The 12,162-nt window shown below is 58.8% G+C and overlaps 1 protein-coding gene across 14 annotated transcripts; it reads right to left on the bottom strand.

Moving 5' to 3' along the window:
- Positions 1 to 206: 206 nt before the first annotated feature.
- On the bottom strand, positions 207 to 10,550 carry LOC125330835 (leucine-rich repeat-containing protein 37A3-like). Of its 14 annotated transcripts, none has more exons than XM_048314529.1 (14): positions 10,037 to 10,550; positions 9,710 to 9,781; positions 9,229 to 9,300; positions 8,983 to 9,054; positions 8,472 to 8,552; positions 8,123 to 8,194; positions 7,418 to 7,492; positions 6,853 to 6,971; positions 4,781 to 5,925; positions 4,052 to 4,116; positions 2,130 to 3,667; positions 1,935 to 2,024; positions 1,532 to 1,596; positions 207 to 775 (listed from the first exon to the last, which is right to left on the bottom strand). In XM_048314529.1, exons 1-11 carry the CDS (start codon positions 10,228 to 10,230, stop codon positions 3,361 to 3,363), a joined length of 2,274 nt encoding a protein of 757 aa, XP_048170486.1. In that variant the 5' UTR covers positions 10,231 to 10,550; the 3' UTR covers positions 207 to 775; positions 1,532 to 1,596; positions 1,935 to 2,024; positions 2,130 to 3,360. The 14 variants fall into 14 exon arrangements, with proteins under 14 accessions (XP_048170486.1, XP_048170524.1, XP_048170476.1 ...); XM_048314567.1 differs by having other exon boundaries at positions 1,935 to 3,504; positions 3,601 to 3,667; XM_048314519.1 differs by having other exon boundaries at positions 1,935 to 3,667.
- Positions 10,551 to 12,162: the final 1,612 nt, after the last annotated feature.

Here is a 12,162-nt window from a genome sequence, read left to right as displayed (position 1 = left end):
GAGCAGGAACCTTTGGCTGGGACTCAGGGCAAACACAGAATTTACAGCTTTGGAAGAAGGGCAGCAACGCAGGAGGACGGCGAGGATGTCGTTGGGAGATGCAGGGAGAAAGGCAGAAAGGCCAAGGCCCAGCTGGAACTGAATTTGGCAAATGCCATAGGGGAGAACAGAAACGGCTTTTACAAATGCATCAGCAACACCAGGAGGAACAAGAACAATCTTAATTTTTATTGAACGCAGGGGGAAACGTTGCCACAAGGGATGAGGAGAACCCTGAGGTACTGATGTCTCCTCTGGGTGTCCCGAGCACCCACAGCACCCTCTGGCCTTCCCTCAGCAGTGACAGAAGGAAAATAACAGTCAAGGAAAAAGCGTCCAAGGAAATAACAACAGCGAATCAAACAGCATCCAAGGAGAGCCTCAGCAGTTCCTATAGTAGAACAAGAGGCGAAGTGTTGTTGGAATCCCATTAACTTCTTCAACCTCTTGAACCTCTTCCAGTCATGCAGGTTCTTCACATTATGTCTCTTCCTGGATTGCTTTTCTGTCAGCTTCAGAGGAATCCGGGATGAATTGAACCAATGCCAATTCAGGTTTTCTGAACAGTGAAAAGCACTTGAACGTGCTGAGGAAGGGAAGGACTCTGAAAGGTGAGGATGAGCAGGCAGTCTGGGCAGATGGGTGACACTGGGAGGAGCTCCGTGCCCTTTTCTGCTCTACATCCTGTGCCTCCTTGCACTCCTTCTTCCCTTTCCATGGCAGTTTTACACCGCACCTGAAAAAACCAGAAAGGGAGAATAGGGATAAAAAGAGAAGGCAGCTGGTGATGGAGGCTGAGGGCAGCAGGGCTGCCTGTGCTCTGCCATGTCTGGGAAGCAGCCGCTGGAGGAGTTGGGAAGTGGCGTTCCCAGCGCTGCAAACCAATGGAGTGTGCAAGGCAAATGGGGAGAAAAAAGGCTTTTTGGCACCACATCCCCAGAAGTCCCTGCTCCCGGGCCATCAGCAGTGAGGTCTGGCCAGGGAGGGCTGCAGCAGGTGCCAGCACCTCTCCCTGCTCGGGGGGTGTGTCAGCAGAGCCTAAGGAAGAGGGGGAGCCCCAGCAGGGATGGCAATGGCTGGAGGAGCTGGGAATGAGGCCTGCATGCAAAGAGCAACTGGAGAGGACGGGAGTGAGTTCTTCACCAGCCGCTGTGGGGACGGAGCGGGAAAAACAGGGCAGAGCCATCAGCAGAGGAGACTGTTGTGGGAACAGAGAGGCGTTTGCTCGCGCTCACAGAAAGTTGGGACCGCCCTGGAGCCCAAGACATCCATCCCAGCAGTGGCGTGGGAAGGGCTGGCAGCTCCCAGGCGTGCCCAGCGCTCTCGCTCGAGAGCCCCTTTCCCGGGGCTCTCCCAAACGCGACGGGTTTGAAACACAGCCGGGGGAGTCCTCAGAAGCAGCACCCGCGCGGCTGCAGTGCTCGGGGAGGAGTTGCTCTTCACAGGAAAGACTCTTGGCGGCACAGCAGTGGCACGGGCAGGGAGCAGTTACCTTCTCAGGCAGAGAGTCCTGGTGTGGCGGGGTTGGGAACCAGCTTCATGAGACAGGAAGCGCATCTGGGGATGGAGAATGGGAGACTTGTTAGCATCAGTTTTCCTGTAATATTCTGCCAAAGAGGAGAGGGCAAAAGCTCTCATTGCTGCGTGGCTGAAGGCAGGAGAGCAAGGCAAAGCTTTGGGGAGAGCTGGGACAGAAGGCAGGCCAAGCTTCCCCCGGGCAGGCTGAACCCCGCTGAGCTGGGTGCTGTGGGTGCTGCCACAAGCTGCAGGCTTGGAAAAGCATCTCCTGTGGTACCCAGCACGTGCAGGGGCATCCGCAGCAGCACCTGGGGCTCATCACCTGGGCACTGCAGCTACAAGACAGACAGCTGGAGTCAAACAAGATATTGGCTTACATTGGAGACGCACTTCAGAATCAGCAAAACAAAGACGAAGAAACCCAGCGGGACCAAAAACGTGACCACGTACACCACAGCCTCTAGCTTCTGTTTGGAGAGAAGGAAAGAAGATGATGGGTGGCAAGATGATTGCTCCTTCCATTCTCTCTTGCCCAGAAGGACACACACAGCAGTGCCCAGCAGCTCTCCTACCTTCCCTGTGGCTTCCTTGCCCTCCCCCAGGGCCATGCGTCTGGACAGGTCTTGCAGGGGACACTGGCCCTTGCATTCAGAGGCTCCCTGGTTCTCTTGCCTCTCACTGAGCACCTTTAGAAGCAGCCCAGTCTTTGAGACCATCTTGGCACAGGCCAGCTGGAGCTGGGGCAGGCTGCAGTCCACGTGGGCAGTCCCTTGAATGCTGTTTCCTTATCTATTTCCTTGGATCCTAGTTCTTGCCTTGGAGGCTGTTCCCTTGGCTATTTTATTTATTATTTTATTTACTATTTGTTTATTAATTACTGTCACATTGACCGCTGCTCTCTACTGCCCAGGCTAGCTCCAGCGGTGTGTGGCAGGAGTGGGGAGCAGCCGGAGGCACGGAGCTTTAGAGCTTTAAAGCTGCTCCTCTGAAGCCTCTGCTCTACCCTGCGGAGCACCGGCTCCAGGCACTGTAGCAGCCAGCAGCCCCCGATGAGGGGAGAGATAAAAAGTAGCGAGGAGGGTTGCCCCGGGGGCTAATCCAACTTTATTGGAGAGTATCCACAGAGGACGAGCCCCGCCTGCAACGCGCCCATGCCTTACAATGGGGGGGTGAACAGGGGGAGTACACCAACTGGGGACCAATAAGTGGATTAGGAGGGAGGGACGCTGAAGGGATGGACTCACATCTGGTCCAAGGGTCTTGGTGGATGGAGGGAGAAGGGTCACATGCCCCAATGGGGCGTCGAGGTTTAGGGGATTTCCAAGAGGGGAGGTATCTGAGGGGGCAGGACCTCGGGGGACTGACAGGGGCCATATAAGGGTAATTAGGGAGGGCTCAGGTGATGGACACCGAACCTTCGGGAACAACAGGAGGGGTTTGGGTGATTGATAGGGAGAGAGCCGGAACAAGGGGAGGAGAACAACCATATAGGGAGCACCGGGGGAGCGGCTTGGGTCTGGGGCAAATCAACCAGTAGTAGGAGTGGGGAAGGTAGGGATGAACCACTGGGGTACAGAAAACATATGAAAATACAATAAAAACCTCGCATCACCACAAATTACTGCTATTTCTTTTACTCTTTCCTTGCCTCTATTTCCTCAGATGTTCTTTCCCTGCAGTTATTGTGGATGGAAGTAGCTTAAGGAAACGCTAGCAGTTCTTGTGTCAGAGTAGGAGCTGGAGTACAAGTGTTGGCATCTTACTTTCTTCTCCACCTTCTAGAAAGTCTTCTCCCTTTCACTCTTATGATTCACGTTTTATCTCTTCCTGGGAGACATCTGCGTTCTCTTTCTGCATCTCTTTCTGCAATTCTTCTTCCTCTTTATCAAGGACATCCATGATGTACTGAGCGATCAGCAAATCAGCTTCGGTGAGCTCAGGCAAGTCCTGGAAATTGCCATGGAAGAGAAGGATTTGAAAAGGTGAGGAAGAGCAGGTGGTGCAGGCAGAGGAGCAGCACTGGCACCTGCTCCCTGCCCTCACCTGCTCTGCATGCTCTGCCTCCCTGTACTTCTTCTTCCTCCATCTCTGTTGCAGTTTTACAGACAACCTGAAAACCACGGAAAATAAGCGGGGAGGTTTGGCCAGGGAGGGCTGCAGGAGGTGCAGCAGCACCTCTCCCTGCTCAGGGGCATTTCAGCTGAGCCCAAGGAAGACGGGGCCCCCAGAAAGGACATCCCCGGCTGGCCCAACACATCCACCCGATCTGGGGGAGCACTGCCCGTGCGGGAAGGGCTGGTTGGGCTGGCAGCTCCCAGGCGTGCCCAGCGCTCTCGCTCGAGAGCCCTTTTCCCGGGGCTCCCCCAAACGCAACGGGTTTGAAACACAGCCGGGGGAGTCCTCGGCAGCGGCACCCGCGGGGCTCGGGGAAGAGTTGCTCTTCACAGGAAAGACTCTTGGTGGCACAGCAGTGGCACGGGCAGGGAGCAGTTACCTTCTCAGCCACGATTTCCTGCTGAGTAGCTGTCGGCAAAGAACTGCAGCACATTGGGAACACACCTGGGGAAGGAGAGAGACTTGTAATGCCAGAGTTCTCTTGTCATACTCTACAGAACATGGGAGACCAAAACATCCTTCATCCAACCCAGTCTGTTCTACACACGTGCAAGTCTGTGCCAGCAGCAGCGATTTTAGAAAAAAACCTGTCCTTCCTTCCCAATTTCCTCTTTCTCCCTTCCTCCAGAACATTCCAAAATTCCAGAGCTCCCAATCTCATTGCTGCGTGGCTGAAGGCAGGAGAGCAAGGCAAAGCTGGGGAGAGCTGGGACAGAAGGCAGGCCAAGCTTCCCCCGGGCAGGCTGAAACCCGCTGAGCTGGGTGCTGTGGATGCTGCCACAAGCTGCAGGCTTGGAAAAGCATCTCCTGTGGTACCCAGCACGTGCAGGGGCATCTGCAGCGGCACCTGGGGCTCGTCACCTGGGCACTGCAGCTACAAGACAGACAGCTGGAGTCAAACAAGATATTGGCTTACGTGGAAGACACCCTTCAGCATCACAGCAACGATAACGAAGACAGACAGCAAAACCACAAATTTGATCGTGTCATCCATGGTCTCTGGCTTCGGGTGGGATTAGAAGAAAGGTCACAAAGAGCATGAGGATCACTCCTTCCATTCTTTCTTGCCCAGAGGAACACATGTAGCAGTGCCCAGCAGCTCTCCTACCTTCCCTGTGGGCTCCTGATCCTCCTCCAAAGCTGTGCGTCTGGAGATGTTCGCTTGCAGACGACACTGGCCCATGCGTTCAGAGGCTCCCTGGTTCTCTTGCCTCTCACTGAGCACCTTTAGAAGCAGCCCAGTCTTTGAGACCATCTTGGCACAGGCCAGCTGGAGCTGGGGCAGGCTGCAGTCTGTCCTCAGGGCTTGCTCCACATGGGCCATGAACGTCCGCAGGCCTTTGTCCGGCACCAGCAAGCGCAGGAAACGATCGACCGTGGTTTCCAAGCGCTCTCCTGGAACCAGCGCAAGGTCTGGGCCTTGGGGGCTCCCAGGTTTATTGAGGAACCTGGAGCCTTCTTCCGGTTGCTTCCAGTGTGTCTCTGTGGAGTCAGGGATGATCAGGAGGTGCCCGCCCAGAGAGGACTGCCCCTCTTCAGCCGTGGCCTCTCCCCTGCTGCTCGCAGCGGGGCGGCTCTGAACCAACGGGTCAGAGAGAAAATCCAGGTTCCTGTTTAGACGCTGGTCGACTTTGGGCTCTCCCACTGCTTTCATAGGGCCCATGACCTGGTAGAAAAGCTGATTATGTCCAGTCGAATACTGGCTGTCCTGCTGCTGATTGTGAGTCCAAAGGAAGTTCTGCCTTGGAGCTGGATCTTGCTGCTCATCTCTGTGGTGTCCAGCGATAGAGGCATCGTCACTGGGGTTTAACCCACCAGCTCCATCCCAGGGGTTTAATGCTTGCCAGTTCAAATGGGAGTCCTGCTGCTTGTGATGCCAGCTTGAGGGTGTCTTTTCCTCCACATCCTTCAGCCTGGCGGGCTGGGGCTGGTGTGGGACAATGCTTTTAACAATCTTGATGCTTTCAGCCTTGTCCACCTTCTTCTCGAGCTTGGCTCTCAGGTCATCAACGCTTGTTTTGCCTTCATGCCCTGAGAGGTGCTGAGGGGGATGTGAATTTGTTCTGGAATTGGCCAGGCTGCTGACATCACCCTCAGTGCTCAGGGTCAGGGCAACCGCAAATGTTACGGTTCCATGATCTCCCAGGGAAGGCTCCTTGGGCTTGAGGCTCAACACTGGGCTGGTGTTCAGCTCTCTGGGCAGTTGCGTGTCCATTATTTCTCCCCGTGTCTGAAGCAGACGAGCTGTGTGAGCTGGAGAACACCAAGAGAGCAGATCAGAGCTCGGCACAAAGCCAGGCTCAGAGGTTACCCCGAGCAGCAGGAGCTCGTCTCAAGGCCAGGGAGCAGAGTGGGGGATGTGTCGTGGAGAGGATTCCCTTCCAGCCATGCCATTATCCCCTCAGGGCAGAGCAGAGAGCTGGTTCTTTGCTGGTGTCTCTCCCGGGGCTCTGTTTGGGTGGGAGGGAAACATGCTGGGGGAATGGGTTTGGTGTCAGAGAGTTTCCCACAGCTCCAGAGGAGCCAGGCTTGGGTTGCTCTGCAGGAGCCAGTGAAGAGCCAGAGAGCCCAGAGGAAAGATCAGCGCTGCAGCGGGGGCACAGACTGGCACGGGAGAGAAGCCCAGGGACTGCTTGGCTCCAGGGCCGTTCCCAACAGCAGCCGCTCAAGCTGTTACACCATGAAAAACTTCCTGAAGGGCACCGGAGCTCTGGGACTGTGCCGTGGGAAACGTGGGGCTGAGGCAGTGAGAGAAAGGAGCTTCCTGGGGAGCCTGGAAACCTGGCTGTGTCTGTTTGCAGAAGTCCAGCCTGGCCCTGCTGTGGAGAGGAGGTTCCCTCCCCTGTGCCCAGCTAGAGCAGGACAGTGCTTTGCTCCCCCTGCACAGGCCAAGGAGGGAATAACGGTGCTCGGTGTTCACCCTGCAGAGCACATCGGGGTCCCTGCCCTCTCTCCTGCGTGTGGCAGTGGGGTGGCCCAGTGAGCTGTTCCTTTTCCAGACAGTATTTGACACACAAGATATGAGTAATGCCCAGGAACTTTTCAACCCAAGGTGTTTTGTGCAAGTCCTGGACTCCAAGGGGAGGCCAGGAGCCCCAGCACGGGGCAGTGCTGCAGCACCTCCCCGGGCTCAAGAGAAGTGGCAGATGTGAGCTCCCCCCAGCCCCTCCGGACACCAACCGCACTGCGGGGCGCTGGTGCTGCACAGCTTCTCGCAGAGGAACTGGATGGTCCTGCACGGGCTCTCGGCGAGGGGACGCTCCTGGCACAGGCAGCAGGCCACATCCTTGGGCACTTGGCTAAAGACAAGAGGGGATTATTGGAGGAACAGCCGGCCACCCAATCCATGTCTGCGAGCCCAGCTCAGGGAACAGACGGATACCACGCGTGGGGGCTGTGCTTCACGGTGTGCCACAGCTCTGGCAAAGTCCCCTCACTCCCAGTCCTAAACATCAAAAGGGGGTTTCACCCTGGAAAATGCAGCTGCTCCCTAAATACCACTTGACACACAAGTGCACCCGCCTGGAGTTGAAAGTCCGCTTTGAAAAACCTGCAGCAAGTCACCCAGAAGGTGAAATTGTGCCTCTGAGCTGGTGAGTTTGGCAGGTTCCCAGAAGGAAACAGCAACCCTTGAGCTTACTGGGCTTGTTCTGGTTTTGTGTCCCACGGATTTGTTTTGCAAGCAGAGCCCTTGTCCCAGCACTCAGGGCGTGCTGGCGGCTGGGGCTCAGTCCCACACACTCACAGGCTTTCCAAGCTCACTGTGCTCTGCAGGAACAGCAGCAGCGTCTGCGGAGTCACTTGGGTGGCACTCAGGTCTCTGCAAGCATTTGAAAGGGCTCATTAAATTCTGCGGTGACATGGCCAGAACTCTGCTCTGAGAGCAAGCCCGGGGCCCTGATGATGGTGGTGCTGTTGGCAGAGGGATGCACTTCTGCCTAATCCAAGGGAAGCCGTTCCAGAGCCCAGCTTCTCTGTGCCTTGGCCTGCTCTGAACCAGGGCGTCGCAATCAGGAGGGCAATCCTGCAGCTCTCGTGGCAGACAGATGCCACCGGAAAGGATTGCCCCTCTCCCGACCCTCCAGCTGCTCTCCCCTGAGGGCAGCTCCAGTCCCTGAAGGAGGCAGGAGCCTCGAGCTGCTGGCACGAGTGCTCCAGCGGGAGTGCAGTTTACTCCCAGAGCCCTGCGGCCCCTGCAGGGCCCCAGAGCTGGATGGGCTCTCGTCTCTGAAGGTTTGTGTCCCAGTTCCTGGGTTGCTTTGCAGCTGGGGACACACCAGCCCTGCTTGGCCTTTGCCTTGCTCTGCCGGGGCCAGGGATATTTGTGTCTCCAGCAGACTCAGGCTGGGCAAGAGGGAGATTTGCTCCTGCATCTCTGCTTTCCTGAGCACAGGGCACTCGAGAGAGACACAGCTCTCTGTTGGTCTGCTCCAAAGGAGCCCATACTTACAGAGAGCTCACTGCAGGCAGCTTGAAGAACGCAGCGTCAGCAATGACAGCCAGCGGGTTATGGCTGAGGATGCTGAGAAACAACAGAGCTCTGTGAGGGCTGATGGCAAGGGCGGGAGCTGGGTGTGCCGGGCACGTGGGGATGGCCCGGCCGCTTTCAAGGAAGCCTTGCAGGAGATGAGCAGGGCAGGGGAAAGGGCCCTTCCAGCTGCACACTCCGGGCGCTCCCTGGCTGACACCCCCGGTCGGAATCAGGACTTTGCAGAGGGCAAATCTGCTCCTGCCCGCTGACCCTGCAGAGACCCTGCAGAGACTCGCTCTGCCCTGCCTTGAGCCCTGGTCCCACTTACAGCTCCTGGAGAAACTGCATCCCGTGCCAGGCCTGGAAAGTGCCGCTGCGGATCTGCGTGAGGCCATTCCCGGAGAGGTTTCTGGGGAAAGAGGAGGTCACACAACGGCATCGGGCCTGTCCCACAGGAAGAGGGGCTGAAGCGGGATCCCTTGGCAAGAAAGGTGCAAATGCAAGGTGGAAGAGGGGGGAAGCTGCTGCTTTCTCAGTGTTTGTAGCCTGCCCAGGAGGGGAAGGGAAGGGCCCAAGGGCTGACTCTATTTCTGTGCCAGCATGCAGCCGAGCCTGCAAGAACTGGCTGCTCTGATGGCTGCGTGTGGACGACCCCGCTGGGGTCTGTGCCCCTGGCGTGGCCGTCCAGCCATCGGCACTGACCTCTGCAGCTCAGCTGGGCCCTGAGCAGGGCAGATTTAGGGACTGCTGGGAAAAGGACGGGAGCATTTTCCGACACAGGAAGGGTGCCCAATGCAAAGACTTCACTAAAAACCCCAGGAGGAAACTTTATCACTCACAGAAGCTTCAGGAAAGGCAGTGGCTCGAAAGCACGTTCCTCAATGGACACGATCTCATTGCCAGACAAATCCCTGTTCCAGTCAGAACACCAAATGTCACTTCCATTTGCCCTGTTGCTTTTACTTGCCTCTGCAGCCTGCATCCCCGGAGGGACCAAGGCCACTTGCCCGGGGCTGGGCTGAGCAGCAGGGCCCCAGGGAGGGGCAGGCAGGAGCCCCCTGCCCTGGGCAGGGCACGGTGCTTACAGGTGCTTCAGCAGGAACAGCCCCTGCAGGGAATGGCTCTTCACTGCCCGCAGCTCATTGTCCCTGAGCACTCTGCAAGGGGACACGGGGACATTGTGACAGCGGCCGCTGGCCAGCAGCAAATGGGATTGTCATGGGAAAATCTCCTGCAGCAGCTTGACTGCAGCATCTCCTTGGGTCCCTGCAGGCATCGTCCCCACTCCTGGCCGGAGCAGGCGCTTGCTCCTGGCCGGCTGAAGCTGACCACAGCCTGGTCCCCGGGCAAACAGACACCGGGTCGGTGCCCTGGGCTGCAAGGGACGTGGCTCACGGCATTTCCTGCCATCCTGGGAAGCCCTGGCCATTCACACCCCTCCTTGCAGAGCAGCCCAGCTTTGAATTCCAGTGGAAACGCGTGGTGTGGGGGCTGCTGCTCCAACCCCTGAGCAAAGCATGGAAAATACCCAAAGTCCTGACATTTGACATGCTGCAGGGCACTTACAAGGTCTCAGCCCACGGGTAGTTCTTCCAGGCTCGTTTTCCAATCTCAGCAATGGAGTTGCCAGTGAAATCTCTGCAAAGAAAGGAAAGACACCGCTCCCCCTCGGGAAAACCCATTTCCCTGCCCATTCGGCTGCTGAGCTGGAAGCGGGCTTTGCCTGGAGAAGGCCCAGGGTACCCAGCCTGGCGTCCCCCTCGTGCTGAGCGCGGGCCCCCAGCCCACCCTGTCTCCTGCCAGGGAGTCCCCCGGGTGTCCCCCGTGGGCTTTGCAGCAATAGGGAGCCGAGGAGGGGGAGCTGCAGGGGTCTGTGGGGCGGCCCCTACTCACAGCACGGCGAGGGCCCGGCGGCGGCTGGCCGGGGGCACGGTGGCCAGGCCGGCGTGGCGGCAGTCCAGCAGCCCACGCCCTGCGCAGCGGCAGGGCTGTGGGCAGAACTCCTTGGACACTCCTGGGGAGGGGGCCACTGCCAGCAGCAGGGCCAGCAGCAGCAGAGCGCGCACGAGACGCATCACCAGGTCCATGGCCAGGCAGGACTGGCTGCAGTCGCCTGGGACACAAACCTGAGGTGTTGGTGTGGCGGTTCTTGTGTCACAGTGGTGCTGCCCATGTCACTGTAGCAGTGCTCGTGTCACTGTGGCGGTGCTTGGCATCAGAGCTCTCAGCAAACCAGAGTTCAGGTGATGCTGTCACCTAATGACTCTGTCACAGAGCCATAAGTCTGTAGAATCATGGAATGGATTGGCTTGGCAGGGGCCTTAAGGATGAGCCAGTGCCACCCCCTGCCATGGGCAGGGACACCTTCCACTATCCCAGGTTGCTCCAAGCCCCGTCCAACCTGGCCTGGGACAGTGCCGGCGATGGGGCAGCCACAGCTTCTCTGGGCATCCTGTGCCAGGGCCTCCCCGCCCTCACAGGGAAGAATTTCCCCCCAACAGCCGATCTAAGCCAGCTCTCCGTCACTGTGAAGCCATTCCCATTTGGTTTGGGCTTGTGTGGGCAGGTTTTGGTAGCAGGTGGGTGGCTGCAGGTGTTGTGTTGTTGAGATTTATTTTGGTTCTCATTATCCTGCTCTGATTTTGTTGGTAATAAATGTAATGAATATCTCCAAGTTCCGTCTGTTGTGTCGCTGACGGTGATCGGGGAGGAACCTCTCCCTCGCTTTCTGTCAACTCGTGAGCCTTTCGCTGTCTTTATCTGCCCTGTCCACTTGCGCAGGGCAGTGAGAGCGCCTTTGGTGGGCACTCGGCATCCAGCCGGGGCCAAAGCCCGCCATGGCGCTGGGAGAGCGAGGGGAGCTTCCCGAAAGCCGGGAAAAGCCCGGAACGTCCGCCGGGAGAGCCGGAGGGAGCCGCAGCGCCAGTGGCGGGAAGCGCCGGGAGCCTGAGGGGCGGCAGCTCCGCCTGAGCGCGGCGGCAACAGCAGCGGCGGCGGCCGGCCCGAGCCCGCTGGAAGCGCCGCTGCAGCCGAGGCCTGAGGCGAAGCGCTCCGGCAGCCGGGCTCTGGAGGCGGCAGCGCGCCGGGAGAGCGACGGCAGAGCTCCCGACGCGGCCGGAGCTCCGCGGCAGCGCCGGCACAGCCCGAGGGGCAGCGCGGAGCCCCTGACGAGCGGCAGCTCCGCCTGAGCGCGGCGGCCCCGGCAGCGACCCCCGTGCAAAAGGAGCCGCGGGCGGCTTTGGGAAGCCCGGCAGAGCCCCGCAAGCAGCGCGCAGAGAGGCGGCCCGGCCCCGGGCGGGCAGCGCGGCCGCTCCGGCGCAGAGGCAGCTCCGGCTGAGCGCGGCGGCCCCGGCAGCGGCCCCCCCGCCCTGAGGAGAAAGGCGCGGGCGAACAGCTCGGGCCGGGGCGGCTCCGGCAGCGCTTGGGGCAGGGCGGGCTCCAGTCGTGGGCACAGAGTCGCGGAGTCTCAGAGGCACCGAAAAGGAAAAGACCTCCGGGTTCAGCGAGTCCATCCTGTGGCCGATCCCCGCCTTGGCAGCCAGACCAGAGCACTCAGTGCCCCGTCCAGCCGTTCCTCGGACAGCTCCAGGCATGGGGAGCCCACCACCTCCTTGGGCAGCCCCTTCCAAGGCCTCACCGCTCTTTCCATGAAGAAGTTCCTCCCGATGTCTGTGTTTCCTGTCCCACCCACCTGGACGCTGTTTTAAGGCTGGTCTGAGCTAGATGAAACAAAGGTGCATTTCACGATTTTGCATTAAGCCTCCCTGAGAAGATGATTCTGCTCGATGACAGCAGCCCTGCAGCAGGAGGCACAACAGTGCAACCATCAGCCTGGGAGCCGGGCGGGTGTGAGGGAGGGCAAAGGGAAGGAGGAGGAAAGCTCAGGGGTGTAGAGGGGACAATGCTGCTTGTGCAGCTCCAGGCCAGCACCACGGGGACACCAGTGCCGTGGCCTCTGCAGGAGGACACCGGCCATTCCCCTTCCCACCCACCACCCGGAGCTCTTGTGCTCGCAGGAG

This window comes from Corvus hawaiiensis, chromosome 1, assembly GCF_020740725.1.
Source record: "Corvus hawaiiensis isolate bCorHaw1 chromosome 1, bCorHaw1.pri.cur, whole genome shotgun sequence".
Classification (NCBI taxonomy): domain Eukaryota; kingdom Metazoa; phylum Chordata; class Aves; order Passeriformes; family Corvidae; genus Corvus; species Corvus hawaiiensis.
The sequence above is the reverse complement of the archived record's forward strand: the minus strand, read 5'-3'. Positions and strand labels throughout refer to the sequence as shown.

Coding starts and splice junctions, on each gene's coding strand:
- LOC125330835 (XM_048314519.1), bottom strand. CDS start 10,230: ATGGACCTGGTGATGCGTCTCGTGCGCGCTCTGCTGCTGCTGGCCCTG. Junction 9,782..10,036: donor CGCCGGGCCCTCGCCGTGCT/GTGAGTAGGGGC, acceptor CTTTCTTTGCAG/AGATTTCACTGGCAACTCCA. Junction 9,055..9,228: donor CTGTTCCTGCTGAAGCACCT/GTAAGCACCGTG, acceptor TGACTGGAACAG/GGATTTGTCTGGCAATGAGA.